Source organism: Mesitornis unicolor, unplaced genomic scaffold, assembly GCF_000695765.1.
Source record: "Mesitornis unicolor isolate BGI_N332 unplaced genomic scaffold, ASM69576v1 scaffold10077, whole genome shotgun sequence".
Lineage (NCBI taxonomy): Eukaryota > Metazoa > Chordata > Aves > Mesitornithiformes > Mesitornithidae > Mesitornis > Mesitornis unicolor.
This window is the reverse complement of record NW_010197103.1, coordinates 31,955-47,038: the sequence shown is the minus strand read 5'-3', so window position 1 is coordinate 47,038 and position 15,084 is coordinate 31,955. Positions and strand designations below refer to the sequence as shown.

The following is a 15,084-nucleotide window of genomic DNA, read 5'->3' as shown; positions in this document are numbered from 1 at the left end:
CCATTTTTTATACGCTTTCCTTTACTTGTCTAAAAAAGAAGCGTGTGTTTATTGGTTGTGTTCAGTTTATCTTATGTATGTATACCTTCAGGTGTAGCAAGTCAAGTCTGTAAAAGAGTATTTTGAAAAATGTCCAGCATTTGATTGAACTCTGGCAATTTCTGATAAATGTTTCATATACTATCATCTTCCTGTGTTTTATTGGAAAAATATTCTCAGAGAAGTTATTGCTGCAAGTTCGTAAAAGCAGCTTTGTTCTTTTTCCAGTAGTCATTGTAGTATGAAAGTACATCATCAATCTTTTTATTTTAAAAATTCCAAGTTTGTCATCATAGTGAGCAAAAGGAGTTTTGCTTTGTTCTGTAATGCAGTACCACGTAAATGAAGTGTATTAGTTATATTGCTAATTTCATTAATATTTGGAATGATCTCATTGTTACAGCTTCTGCGACATTTGAAGACTTTCAAATCCGGCCCCACGCTCTCTTTGTCCATTCGTACCGAGCACCAGCCTTCTGTGACCATTGTGGAGAAATGCTGTGGGGGCTGGTGCGTCAGGGACTCAAATGCGAAGGTAAGCTGCAGTGAGATGTGATTTTTCAGTCTCAGGAAAGGACCTGTCCGTTCCACTTTTGCATGTTGTCTCTGGTGCTGCTTTTAAATTGGTTAGGCATCAGAAAACCATCACAATAGGTAGAGACAGTAAGAACTATCAAAATAATTAACCGATTAAAGAACTAACTAAACCTTTTGACTGTTCTGAGGTCTCCTAGATAGGGCTTTATACTGAAGTGCAAAACAATTGGTCCATATGTATTTTTAAGAAAGGGTTTTCTGTGTCTTACACTTTCCTTCTGAGTCTGAACCTGTATCTCATTCTATCTCATCTCTATTACAGAATCACAGAACGTTAGAGATTGGAAGGGACCTCAAAAGATCATCCAGTCCAATCCCCCTGCTGGAGCAGGAACACCTTGATGAGGTTGCACAGGAAGGCGTCCAGGCGGGTTTTGAATGTCTCCAGAGAAGGAGACTCCACAACCTCTCTGGGCAGCCTGTTCCAGTGCTCTGTTACCCTCACTGAGAAGAAGTTTCTTCTCAAATTTAAGTGGAACCTCCTGTGTTCCAGTTTGTGTCCGTTACCCCTTGTCTTATCATTGTTTGTCACCGAGAAGAGCCAGCCTGGCTCCATCCTCGTGACACTCACCCTTTAAATATTTATAAACATGAATGAGGTCTCCCCTCAGTCTCCTCTTCTGCAAACTAAAGAGACCCAGCTCCCTCAGCCTTTCCACATAAGGGAGATGCTCCTTATTCTATTCTATCACATTAATTTGGATCATTTAACCGAAACTACTGTCAGTCCGTATAAGGTTGCAATAGCTATCTTCTCTCATTTTGCCACAGCTATTTGACTCCTGGCAGACTATATCCAATGGAATATACCATTTGCAGTGTTAGGCTTCCTTACTTCCCAAATGCTGATCACAGGCATTTCCTGCACTTTTGGACCACAGATTTTTGGAAAATCAAAGAAAAAACACTGGCTATAGATACAGCTATCAGGAGCCTATAACATTGTCTCTAAAAATTTCTTGACTATAGGAGCTAAACCAGCAGAGTAGAGGAAAAATAGTTTAATCAAAAATATAAATAATAAAAAATAAGAACTCACTCTTGTGAGTTCTGGAGAAAAAAATAAATTGCTTTTTCCAAGTAATAAACAGTAATCAGATGATTTTAAATGTTTCTTTTCAGGTTGTGGTCTAAATTACCATAAGAGATGTGCTTTTAAAATCCCTAACAACTGCAGTGGTGTACGGAAAAGGCGCCTGTCAAATGTGTCCCTGACAGGAGTCAGCACCGTTCGGACAGTTTCTGCAGAACCCTCACCCAGCATGCCGGATGAAACCCTGCTGGTATGGGATTCCTGAGCTATACCATGGGTGTTGCTGCTAAGAAACAGTGTCATTTAGTGCTATAGAATCTGGTTTTGCCTGTTACAGACTACAGAGGAGGGTGGTATGTAAATTATAAAGCGTTGCTGTGAGAAAAGACATCTTGACGTAAAAGGGAGGTCACCAGCTTAAGGTATGTGGGTTTAAGGTATGTGTCACTTCTGATACTCCCAGGAGTCTCCTCCTTTTGTCAAGAATTACATTATTTTGAAGGTCTAAAACTGCCACCCGTGCTCATGTGAGTAGTTGCATCTTGGAGGATGTCTTCTCTGGAACTGGAAGTTGAATGTCTTCTGTATCAGGACATTATGCCCATTGGTTTATGATAGAAGAAGGATTTGCCTCAGAAGAATAGTGTGACCCAAACACCACAGTATCAAACTGAGTGTCTATCACAGTCAAGGCTATGGTTAATTAGTTAGAGCCTCTGTATTTAGCAAATTTTTAAGTGTTCAGAAGAAAGTAGGAGAGATCCCAATCATTTTCTTAAACAGATCTTTGTGGTGAATGTGTGTAGATGTCCATATATGTGTATCTGGATGTATATATAGATGTAGAGTATGCACACAGACACACATAAGTATATGGAGTACTTGTATATGCGTATAATATATAATCGTTTTCCATCATGAAAACAACTCTTCTGAGTACAAAATGTAATGATGGAGTAAAGTAGAATTATATGTTTCTTTTATCTTTGGCATATTTGTTCTTTCTGATGCTCATGGTCATAACATACTTGAATAGTTAAGAATTTACACTGTGTGTAAATGAATCCACTCCTAAGTGAAAGTTTAGAAAATCTTAAGGTTTAAAAGAGAAGAAAGGACTTATGAGTACACACAACAATTATCATGTTTTCCTCTCAATTAGAATATTGAACTTTAATTTAAACTTGACATACTAAAAGGACACTGTTGCAAATTATGTAGACCTGGTGTTATATGCAGCACCGTCTATGAACCATAATTATGTACTTATGCTACTGATTATCATTAGCCTAAAGCTACTTGGAAATTAAGGTTAACATTATGAATCTGTATTTTTAATTGAAAAGCTGCATAAATGAATAAGGTGCTTAAGTTCTGCAAAAACTAAAGCAACAAATCTTTATAGATCGTTAATAATTCTCAGTAGGTTGTTTCAGAAATGCTGACTTATTCAGAACAAGACAGAAAGTTTTGTGCAAGGCTGGTCCTAATTCTGAGTTGTTTCTGGAATTTTGATTTAAAAAAATGTAGGAGTGAACGTCCTGGTGTACTGTCTAGAAATATTCACTGCACTATATTTACAAGGTCGCAAAAAATTTCAATTGAAAAACATTTTTAATTATATGACTGTTGGTTGTTGATGCCTTTCATGTGCAATACCTGTTTTGCAAAGCTACATATTTTGAAACTGTTGAAAATATTAAAATTGCCAGTGAAGAAATACAGTAAGTTTCATATATACTGCAGGCTATATTTCCCTAAGAACTTGTAATCGTTAGTGCACCCGTGCTGATGGTTCAGAACATCACACGTGCTTACACACATGTGCATGCACAAGGAAAATATGCTTACAGTACAGCAGATCGGCATTAGCCTAGAGAAATGAAATAGCTTTCTGATTTCACTTTTTTTTCAGGAAATCACAATAGCATTTACCAGGTTCTCAGAAGTGCTTCCACATATGGCTTCTATATGTCTTGTGTTTTGGTTTGGTTTTCTTGCGCTGGATGTGTTTCAGTGTTCCCCCACCCCCCCACCCTTTTTTTTTAAGTGGCATGAGCTCTGTCAGTTCTCCTGTATCAGAGCTGTCCTTTGGACTCCATTCTTCTGTACTACTTATGAGATAAGTTTTATGGCAGTTTATGCTGTGGTACCAATCAAAGCACGCACTTTGGAATGTGTTTCATTTTTCTGTAGCCTCTCTGAATATACAAAGAAACATCATCCTCATTCACCAAATCATATCACTCATTATTAGTATTGATGTCACGCTTGAATCACTGCTAACAAAATATAACCTCTGCTTGGGACAACTGAATTCAATCAGGTATCTGTCAGTTCTTTAAACAGGACAAAAATAAATGTTATCTTTACCCCTATTTACTGTGTAGAGTCAGAGCAATTGAGAGAGGAGGAGTTCCTGGAGATCTTTCATAGATGGAATTATTAACTAAGTTATGATTTCAGAACCTTTTTGTTGATGTTGTGCGATCCAGAAAGAAGCAAACTTTGGCTCACAGTGTTAAATTTGGCTTGTAAGTCTGGCTTCTGGAAAAATGCCACTAATGAAGTGAAGAAGTTAAGCTCTAACTTATGAAATTGTGGCATTTAAAAAATCTTTGAGGTAGGAAAATGTGGAATCCTGCAAAAGGTACTTTAATTTTCCTTTCATAGCGGACAACCACACACAGACACAGTTTCAGTTTGCATATAAATGTTTTCATGAGCCAATAAAGCATTTCATTTGAGCTGAAAATTGACTGGAGACTGTATTTGAGTACAGCTTTAAAAATCTACTCCCAGAGAATAAAATCTGGGCAATATGCTTTTTTTTGATTCTTGATTTAGTAGTGTAAAACTCATCGACAGATATGCTAAAGCCAAGTAGAACTAGGAGGATGCTATGTGACCCAGATTTTTACCTGTCATAGCTCAACTGCTATTCTTTTGCATTCTGTTCTGTAACACAGAATGAGAGTATAAAATAATCGCACATTCATGCTTGTTTCTAAAGTAACATTATTTTCTGTCTTTTTCTCCCCCTTATTTCTTTGTTCTGATTTTTCTTCTTTCCAACTTCGTGTCTCAGTCTCCTGTCAGCCCTGGCACTGAGGTATGTACTGAATTTACTTCCTGTCATACTGTCAGGAACATCGTCTTTTACGATTATCAGTGCCAATGTGAAGAAATGCAGGAATTTCATCATACCAGTGTATTATCTTCAGAACTCAAAAGCATTTGTTTTTCTTTTAGAAAGAATATACCCAGTACAAGACTCCAAAGTCCAGATTCCAAAGTGAAGGTCATAATTCTTGTATTAAGCAGTAAGTTTAGCTAACATTAGAAGATTTTGATACAAAAGTGGCCTTTTCATTTCTTAGGCATGATAGAGATCATTGGTTGGACTGAAGCCTTTTTTTACTGGAAGTAACACATGGGAAGAAAATTTTAACTTCACTTTCAGAACATTGGGAATTTGCTGGAGTAATGTAGAAAATAAACATTTTATTTTAAGCTGAACAAACCTGACCTTTTATGCTCACCAGCAATAAACTTCTAGTACCATAATGCAGTGAAGTGGCTTTTTTTTAATTAAAAAAAAAACAGGCGAAGATTCTGTATTTCCGTGGTATGAAGTCTAAATGAAAAACCTGGTTTTTGTTTGGATTTTTTTTTTAATGGATACTTCATGTCAAAGGTTGTTCCCTTTGGCTTTCAATATGGATTTTCCAAAGAGTTTTGTTTTGTGTTTAAAGTTTCAAAAGTCTTTGAAACTATTAAATGTTGGCATCTTTCCCTTGCAGCATATATTTGAGATGCAGCCAGAGAAAAAGCAGGCTTTGCAAAAGTTTTCCTTTTTAGAAGTACTACATAGTTAATCTGAGGAATAATCTGTTAATGCTGAAATGAAGATTATCATGGCCAAATATCTCTTTGAAAGAAATAACTTTATTTCTTCTTAAAACACACATATTCTTGTAATAGTGTGCCCCAGAATTACAACTCCACAGAATACCAATAAAACAATATAAACAAGCAAATATAGAAGAGGGTTTTTCTAATATCTAAAATAATTTTATTCTAAGTATGTGCTATCTGAAAAATGATGAATCCATCAATCTGAATAGTGATGGATTACCCTAAATGAAGACTCATTAAATGCAGTAATGAAAAAAACCAGAGGTGTTTGGAGGGGGAAAAAAAAGTTTCTTTTGTAAAAAAAAAAAAAAAAAGACGTTATCTATGTTTTTACTTTTAAGTACATTTACGTAAGACAATATAATTTTATTTCTATTTATTTTCATGTATATGTCCATTATTTTTGTAAGTTTTATTCATTCTTCTAGAAAGGATGAGTGTGGATATATTAAGGTAATTTTATAGATGCACTGGAAGTGATTTCTTGGAAAAAGACTAGCTTAGCTTTGCATTTAAAATAGGAATGCTGTGTCTCTTGGGCCATAGGTAAGTGGAGCATTACAGAGTTACGTACATATTATCTTTGATTTTTGATGAAGAATCAGGAATTATTTTTTACTAAATACTTTAAAACTGAAATAATTTTACTTAGACTATTTATGTATCACTGACAGAATACAAAGCACCAGGTGTTGCCTGCCTCTGTAGATTTGTTATAAGCAGAGCTGCCTTGAGGCTTTTCAGCTATATATAGAAGAGTGATTTTGCAGAAGTAGGGCAGTAGAGTCTCTGGGAGGGAATTGTCTTGAGTTGTAGCTGGCCATTTTCTCTTTCTTCCCTTGTACCCAGCTCTTACTACAGCTGCTTTTTTCTCTTATTTCACTGAATTCAGCAGTCCTGGTTTCCAGTGACTCAAAAATTCCCACTGTACAAAACCTTCCTTTTCCACACTCAGACAGAAGATGCATCTCCTTTTCCCAGTTCCAGTCCCTATAGAGGCTCATATGCCCCCCCCATCTCACTGGACTGGAAAAAAGGAGCCCTTGCGGCAGGGTTAAAGAAGAGCTAGGGTGTTGCAGCTGAGAGCAGCTTCATGCCTTAAGCCAGTTGTAATTAGCAGGAGTCCTTTTCTAACGGCTAGAGTTCATTAGACCAAAGATCCTCAAAGGCAAAATTACTGTTTCCTCTTAAAGAAAGACACTCAAGTTAACTCTCATTTAATACCACTGATAGTTATGTTCTGTTCTTGTCAGCCGCGAGTTATCCTCTCGTGCTGCAGTGATGTACACAGCACATTGCTCTCTGTCTTAGGGGAACTTATGTTCAGTGTGCTTCTTTGTTTAATAAAAAACCCTCTGCTATTTTGGGGAGTGCTCCTGGAAATTTCTGAGGTCCAAAGTCTAGATGTTATTTAAAAATAATAAAAGTGTAAAATATAGGCTGTGGACTAAATCAATCCTCAGTAATGTTTACATTGATTTAGTGCCAAGATGCACCAGGTGAATTTAGGGTCATGCACTGAACAGAATGGAGAATCAAGAACTCAGTGAATCTGACACTGAAAGTTAAATATTTAAATAGGAATTTAAGCCAATTCCACAACCTTTTAGGTGTCATTTTTAGTTTTCTTGCTTTTGTTCAATTATTTAAAATACTAAAATATATTAAAGGTAAAAAACCAACAAAAACTATTTAAAATGTAGTTACCTTTTTTCTTAAAGCATTGTATGTCTATGACATTCAAAGCTCAATTAAACCCTGAATTAAAACATTTTAGGATAAAGAAAGTATATTTAGAATGACTTACCTTACACACTGCCGTGCCATAAAATAATAGTAGTCCCTGTACTGGCTGCCATGCACTAAATACTGTAGGACTGAATTTCTTGTGACTAATTCAAACTACAGTAGCGCTTTTCTGACCTGATTAGCCCCAGTGTGATTGTCTCAGAACTTCATTACAGATAAAAGAGATCTAAAAGATGATCAAGCCGGTAATTTTAAGTTATAAGACGTATGTTTAGGAAAGCATTAAATATTGCATCAGTTGTACACCTAATATTTTCCAAATACTTCGGAAGATAAGTAGAAGAGAAAATGGTAAGCAGCTTAAGATGTACATGTTCTGAAATTTCGTATGTGCCATATAGAATCACAGAATGGTTTGGGTTGGAAGGGACCCTAAAGCTCATCCAGTCCAACCCCTGCCATGGGCAGGGACACCTCCCACCAGCCCAGGTTGCCCAAAGCCCTGTCCAACCTGGCCTTGAACACTGCCAGGGAGGGGGCATCCACAGCTTCCCTAGGCAACCTGTGCCAGTGTCTCACCATCCTCACAGTAAAGAATTTCTTCCTAATATCTACTCTAAATCTCCCCTCTTCCAGTTTAAAACTATTCCCCCTCGTTCTATCGCTACCTGCCCTTGTAAAAAGTCCCTCTCCAGCTTTCCCATAGGACCCCTTGAGGAACTGGAAGGCCACAATAAGGTTCCCCCGGAGCCTTCTCTTCTGCAAGCTGAACAGCCCCAGCTGTCTCAGCCTGTTTTCGTAGGGGAGATATTCAGCCCTCTGGTCATCTTCATGGCCCTCCTCTTGACTCAGTCCAGCAGCTCCATGTCCTTCTTGTGTTGGAGGCCCCAGAACTGGACACAGTACTCCAGGTGGGGTCTCACGAGAGCAGAGTAGAGGGGCAGAATCACCGTCCTTGACCTGCTGGCCACACTGCTTTTGATGCAGCCCAGGATTGCCCCCAAACTTGCTGCCTTTAGACAAGCCTCGCCAAGCTGGTCTGGACTTCCTTTGTCCAATGCCTAAACTTTTCCCAAAACAGTAGCTGTGATTAAAGCTGCTGGTTGTCTCTGATTTGGTAAGGCCAGTATGGAAACAGTGTCAGATGGGATGCATTTACACAGACATTGGGAGAAAAAAAAAAGGCGATGTTAATAATATTAAGGAAACTTATGTCTGTAAGATGCAGGAAAAAAGCTTTGTGCTATCTAAGCCCTACTATGCCTGCTGTCACTAAAAATCGTTTGTCAGCAAAGAGCTTTTGTTTTGGGAAATATCTGACTCTAAGAAAGTTAGCATAGTCACACAATGACTGCTGAAACCCAGTAATCTTCTCTTACTGCTTTACAAAATAAGGCAGGTTACAGACAGAGCATTCAGACCACTGTTAGCTGGTATTGATGTCGGAGTGGAGGAACAGAGTACGTAATAATTTCCATCTGTGGATAGTTTAATATTAACAGCTTGTACTGAAGTCATTTCTTTGATGTGTTTACACATGTAACACTGAAGTGTTTTTCAGACCACAGCTCTCTAACTATGGTGCTTGTAGGATTAAATCATACACTTGACTTAAAGAGAAGAGTGCGAGAAGCCTCAAAAGACAACACAGTTGATTGCATTCCAAGTGTGGTATTTCAGTATATTTAACTGAAGATTTGTTTCCTTGAATTCACTTAATTACAGTCACATTACAGTTTAATTTGTAAAAGAAAGTCAACATTTGCATTGCATCAAAAACATAGTTCCTGTGGTTACATAGCTATCTAGCACCTCATTTTGACAGTAGCTTCCTGTGAAGAAATTGTATATGAACATACTAAGGCTTTATCCTCTGCCTTCAGTATAGAAAGGAAATGCATGTTTCAGCAAGTATGCTTCAACTTTGAAAATGAAACTTCATGTGGACAGTTATTGCTGTTTTGTTTTTTTAAATATACATTGCTTTTCTCAGTTGTCAAGTAGGTAGGAAAAGCCAGCTGATGATAGTTTGCTTGTTAAAGCAAACATTTCAAAATCGTAGGAATACCTGTGTTGGTTTTGATTAAATAACTCAGTGTAAAGTACAGGAATAATGTTAGAATACTTTTGAGCCTGCAAAAGTTCAGCACTTCTTTGTGAACAGTTTTGAAAAGTCATGTATTTAGGAGAATATAGAATGTAGAGCCTGTTCTCTTCTGAGTGTACTGACTTGAATGTGTTTCTGTCAGCAGGATTTAAAATAAGATTATCAAATGTCAAAATGGAAGTATTTCTTTTCTGACTCGTCTAGAACATGAAGCTCTTCAGTAAACTTTTGTCAGAATCACTGGGACAGTTTTAGTGGGACTACTGAAACCTTTTAAAAGTCAGGCAAACAGCAGTCTGGTTTATGTTTTGGGCTAGCCTGTGCAGCTGGATTGCAGGGCTGTTCTTGTCTTTGCTCTCAAGAGACCAACTCTGCATCCAGGCAGGCAGCTTTTCTTGCTTTCATTATCCCTTCAGCATCTCCTTAAAATTTCTTTCATTTCTGAGCCTGGAGGGGGTAGAATTGGTGCTAGGAGACAGCCAAGCTCGCCCAGGTGATGAGATCAGCTGAATCCATTGGCAGGGAATCAGTATTTATTTCAGTTTCTTAATTGTATTTTGCAATGGATTTTGACAAGGTAACATCACAGACACAGGAAACTCCTGCTGAGGGATTTTACCTGTGGGGCAACCGTTGCAAGGAGGACTGTCTCCTTCCTGCAATGACAGGGTTCTCTGCAAAGACTGTGCTTCTGGCTACTGTAGACAAACTTTTGTCCTTGGATAGCTTTTAGTGAAGCTCACCAGATAAACCACGAGTAGCTTCAGTATATTCCAAAAATTCAAAGCAATTAAACAAAAATGCCCTGGTGGACAGCAGGATGACCATGAGCCAGCAATGTGCCCTTGCGGCCAAGAAGGCCAATGGCATCCTGGGGTGTATGAGAAGGGGTGGTTGTAGGATGAGAGAGGTTCTCCTTCCCCTCTGCTCTGCCCTGGTGAGACCGCATCTGGAATATTGTGTTCAGTTCTGGGCCCCTCATTCAGGAAGGACAGGGAACTGCTTGAAAGAGTCCAGTGCAGAGCCACAAAGATGATTGAGGGAGTGGAGGATCTCCCTTACGAGAAGCGTCTGAGGGAGCTGAATCTCTTTAGGTTGGAGAAGAGGAGACTGAGGAGTGACCTCATTAATGTTTATAAATTTGGAAAGGGCGAATGTCAGGAGGAAGGAGCCAGGCTCTTCTCAGTGATAGCCAATGACAGGACAAGGGGCAATGAGTGCAAGCTGGGGCATAGGAGGTTCCATGTGAACATAAGGAAAAACTTTTTTACTGTAAGGGTTACAGAGCACTGGACCAGGCTGCCCAGGGAGGTTGTGGAGTCTCCTTCTCTGGAGACATTCAAAACCCGCCTGGACACGTTCCTGTGTGACCTGGTCTGGGTGATCCTGCTCTGGCAGGGGGGTTGGACTAAATTATCTTTCCAGGTCCCTTCCAACTGCTAACATTCTGTGATTCTGTGAAGAAAGAGGGGCAAGACATCAGCTAATAAGAGTTATGAAGAACGCCCCATGTTGGGCAAAAGCTTGGCACCTCTCCCTTTTTGGAATTTTTAAAAAACTCTTCCCCCCCAAAAAAACAAAAATAAAAGAGTAAGCAAACACTGGATTCTCTTAGTCTCATAGTTTGAGGAATAATTGAATTGCAGTCTCTGGATGTGATCAATGTCAATGGCTTGGTTGGACATTTGTGCATTTAAATATTCGCATATGTTTCTTGTCGTGTTTGTTGTCACTTGGAAAGTCATATTCTGAGCTGTTAAAGTATAGATTACCTTGCTGGGATGATTGTTCTAAAGGACTGATTAGTGTTTGGAGCAGCGCAGGCTGTTAGTTTCCATGGTGTAATCCAGTTAAGCAATCATTTCCTGGGATGTTTCCAGATTTGCTGAGTCAGTAGTCTGGCTGACTACCAGGAAAAACTGATTTATCTTTCTAACAAACCAGACACACTGGCCAAAGAAGAAGGTGCTTTGTGGAAGAGATTCTTGCTTTTACAGTGAAAATTGGGTAGTTCCTGGTTTGCTTTTCTTTCAAGGGCATTAAATTGTGACATCTATCTGATGCTGGGAGTGCTGGAAATTAAAGTTGAGGGATATTGATGGAGTTTTGGAAGATTTTGGGAGGAGAAGCTCAGCTCATCATTGACAAGATGGAGGAGGGATTTCTCCTCCCAGTCAGTAAGTCTTCAGAGGGGTGTGGAGTGACCGCTCTGGCTGCTGCTGCCATGAGTCTTGTGTCACCAGTGTCCCTTCCCTTGCCACTTCTGAACAGAAGTAGAGGTTTGCATTGGCTTTGGCTGGAAGAGGGAAGGAGTGAGAGAGTCCCCTCATATCAGGAAGGGGACCAGATCCATGACTGCTGATGTCTTTTCTAGTATGGGAGAAGGTGAAACTCAGCTCTACTTCTTACTTGACCTGAAGACACTGTAAATTAAGAATTGCTGATGTGTTCACTGTGTACTGTGCTGCTGTTGTGTAGCAGTCCAGTGCTTGTAGAATGGCAAAGAAAAGGTGGCATATTTTCTGTAAATATGACTATGAATTGAAAAAGCTGATAGATACTGCCTACAAAGAATTTGTTAGAGTGAGTTTAGGCCTACTTATTTTATTTTACTTGTTTTGAGGTGGAGATGGTGAAATCGTTGTGTGTGTTTATTATTGAGCTTATTATGCGTTCTCAGTACATGAATTTTAACAGAAATATAAGCAGCAGTTTGGATATTAAAATCACATTAAAAAATTAAGGTAGTGACCCATCTTGAAGACTGACATTCTGCACTAGGTCTTCCAGTGTTTTACCTTTTGTTTAGTGTCCATTTCTGCTTGAACTGTAGACAACGCTTCTAAAGCATGTGATGTTGGCATTGTTTTCAGTTAGCAGGGTAGTTCTAATGTTCAGCAAATCTATTGCATATACGTCTTTGGAAAGACAGGTAGTTATGCAGTATAACCAAAAGAAAATTAGATCTTCACAGTAAGAAACCTATCTGATCTTTTGAAGGAAGAAACATTTTTGGGTTGTGTTGGTTTTTTTTTCCTATGGTAAATACAGCATGAAGGCAAAGCCTGGGCCTCCTTAGATTCTTCTGCCATCAAAATTACTTTCAAATTCCTCTTTGCTCCAAGATTCTCAGACAGAAACATACAGAAAGTATTTTTATGCTTTAGTGACCAGGAAATAATAATCAGACAGCCTTCTCAGATGCAGAATTTCCTGTAGCATTATCAGTTTGAAACAGAACAGTTTTTCAAGTTAGGTCAATCTAAAGTTTCAGCTACTACAACTGTCTGAGCACTGCAGGCTCATGGGGGAATAACTTGTTTTCTAGCCTTCAGTTATCAGATTATTTGCAGATGATGGCAAGAAGTTGCTGAGTTTTAAATGATGAAGCTGCCTCTTGTCACTTTTTTCTCCTTTCCGTGTTAACTGTGAGTGTAGTTTGGTTGTTTCTCAAGGGCTATTCTTAGGAAAAGGCAGTTTTCTGGGTCAGTTATTTTCTGGGGTAATTGCCATATTTACATCTAAATGAATTTAGTAGAGAAAATAAGGTAACTGGTTTCTTTCAGGGATTCTTTTGATTCCATATCTTAGTAATTATCTGTCTCACTTTATACATACATACGTGTGTATATATATATATATATACACACACACACACTTAAATACCCATTGTGATCTGTTGTGCATATCTAAATGTGGTAAAGATAGCAATAGCAAAAATTATAAATAAAGGGGATGGAAAACACTAATTGTTTTCTATCAAAAGCCTGCATGCATGTAGAATAAGGTAATAATTTTTTTAATGCTTCTACAAAAAAATACAGCTTTTCAAAGTTGCCTTTGATATAAAACCAGAAAATAAGAGAGGTAAAAATGACTTCTGTTTTTATCAGAACGCAAAATGCTTTTCTGAGTAATCTTTGGTGAATATTTTCATGTTGGTTTAAAAAAAAACATTTTTTAAAAATAAAAACCTGTTTTAGCCACAATGTGTAATGCATGATAGTAGTGTTGGCAAAGATATTGTTTGATACCATTCCAGTTTTTCAAAAGCAGTCTGAGAAGAGTGTATGGTGCATATTCTATTAGTGTTTAAAAGCACTTACTTTACTTTCTGTGACATATGACTTGCTGTTCTTGACGTGAGTATATGTGAATATGATATTCTTTTAACAATGAATACATCATGATTACTTCAAATGTTCTTTTTATGTATTTCACAGCAAAAGACACCATCAGAATCATACTCTGGGCGAGAGAAGAGATCAAATTCACAGTCCTACATTGGACGACCAATTCAGCTAGACAAGATCTTACTGTCCAAAGTTAAAGTGCCTCACACTTTTGTCATCCACTCTTACACACGGCCAACAGTTTGCCAGTACTGTAAGAAACTTCTCAAAGGGCTTTTTAGACAAGGTTTGCAGTGCAAAGGTAAGTAAACACCCTTTAGGAACATAAAAGCATAATAAAATTAGTGTTTGAGTAGTTACTATGTAGCCTTACTCATGTTTTCCTCACTAAACTGTCTAGGTGTGGGCACATGTACAATTACCTTGGAGTCAAAATTACAGTAATTACTGTTCTTCAGAAGCTGGCTGCATGGCTGTTCATTCTTACCCTGGGGTATATCTGCAGTATCTCCCGTCTTTTTCATTCAGGTGTAAATTTTCTTATATCTGGCAGTAGGTAAGCCTGCGCTCACAGGCAGTTAAAGCAGCATAGATAACACAAGTACTGTATTCTTATCTTCACTGTTTTCAATCTACAGTCTTATGCTTGAATTAAAGCATGCACCTGAGTGTCAGCAATTCAGGGTTTTGAGGAAGTTGTAATGGAAATAAAATGAGATGAGTTTTTATGTGAGAATTTAAAAACACATTTTTTCAGTGTGACTAATGTGCTCTCAAGTCTCATGGTATTGTACCTTGGTGCTGAAGTGAATCAAGCCCCTTGGATTGTAGCCTGGATTACTGGCTCACTTTAACCAACTAGAGTGCCCACAAATACAAAGCATTGTGCATGCTATGGTGTTAGATAACGTCAGCTAACAGATCCTTAAAATCACCTTCTTTCTATTAAAATAAAGAGTAACTATCATGGAATGAATCAGTATACTTTGTGTTGCTTCTCTGAACTAAAACACTGCAAAAATTTGAAGTTGCATTCATTTAACTTCAGATATGATTCTGATGTGATTTAACTAAAACAAAATCTCCATTAAGGCATCTCCTGTTCCAATTGATTTTGAATCCCAGTGACATAAACAAATATTAATCTGATTATTTAAAAAAAAAATATTTACCTACAGTTTAGTACTGCTGTACCTCAGTTGGTTTCTGGATCAATCTGAAGTTAACTAATTACAAGGATATAGACAACCTTAGTATATTTCTTCTTTTGGGACTCTGTGCTTTTTCAGGTGTGTTAATAAGTTACAGCTCTTAGTTTAAGTTAAATGTGTTCATTGGCCAAAAGAAAACATTTAAGATGACATCTAATAAAGTGCTACTTACACATATGAAAAAGTAAATGTAGAGTAAAATAAAAATACCTGGAAAATAAGGAAGGTATTGAAGGAACCCTCCACTGAAAGCTGTCTAGAGGTTGCTTTGAGATGTAAAGAACAAATATTTTCTCA

At 37.9% G+C, this 15,084-nt stretch overlaps 1 protein-coding gene across 2 annotated transcripts in view; it reads left to right on the top strand.

The window, feature by feature from the left end:
* Positions 1–15,084, top strand: part of PRKD1 (protein kinase D1) — a 61,860-nt gene that overhangs the window by 16,883 nt on the left and 29,893 nt on the right. The window contains exons 2-5 of one of the 2 annotated variants that reach the window (XM_010188695.1): positions 443–574; positions 1,759–1,919; positions 4,758–4,781; positions 13,667–13,877. In XM_010188695.1, coding sequence (XP_010186997.1) covers positions 443–574; positions 1,759–1,919; positions 4,758–4,781; positions 13,667–13,877 — 528 coding nt within the window. The remainder of the gene's footprint in view (positions 1–442; positions 575–1,758; positions 1,920–4,757; positions 4,782–13,666; positions 13,878–15,084) is intronic. The other variant, XM_010188696.1, reaches the window with a different exon arrangement.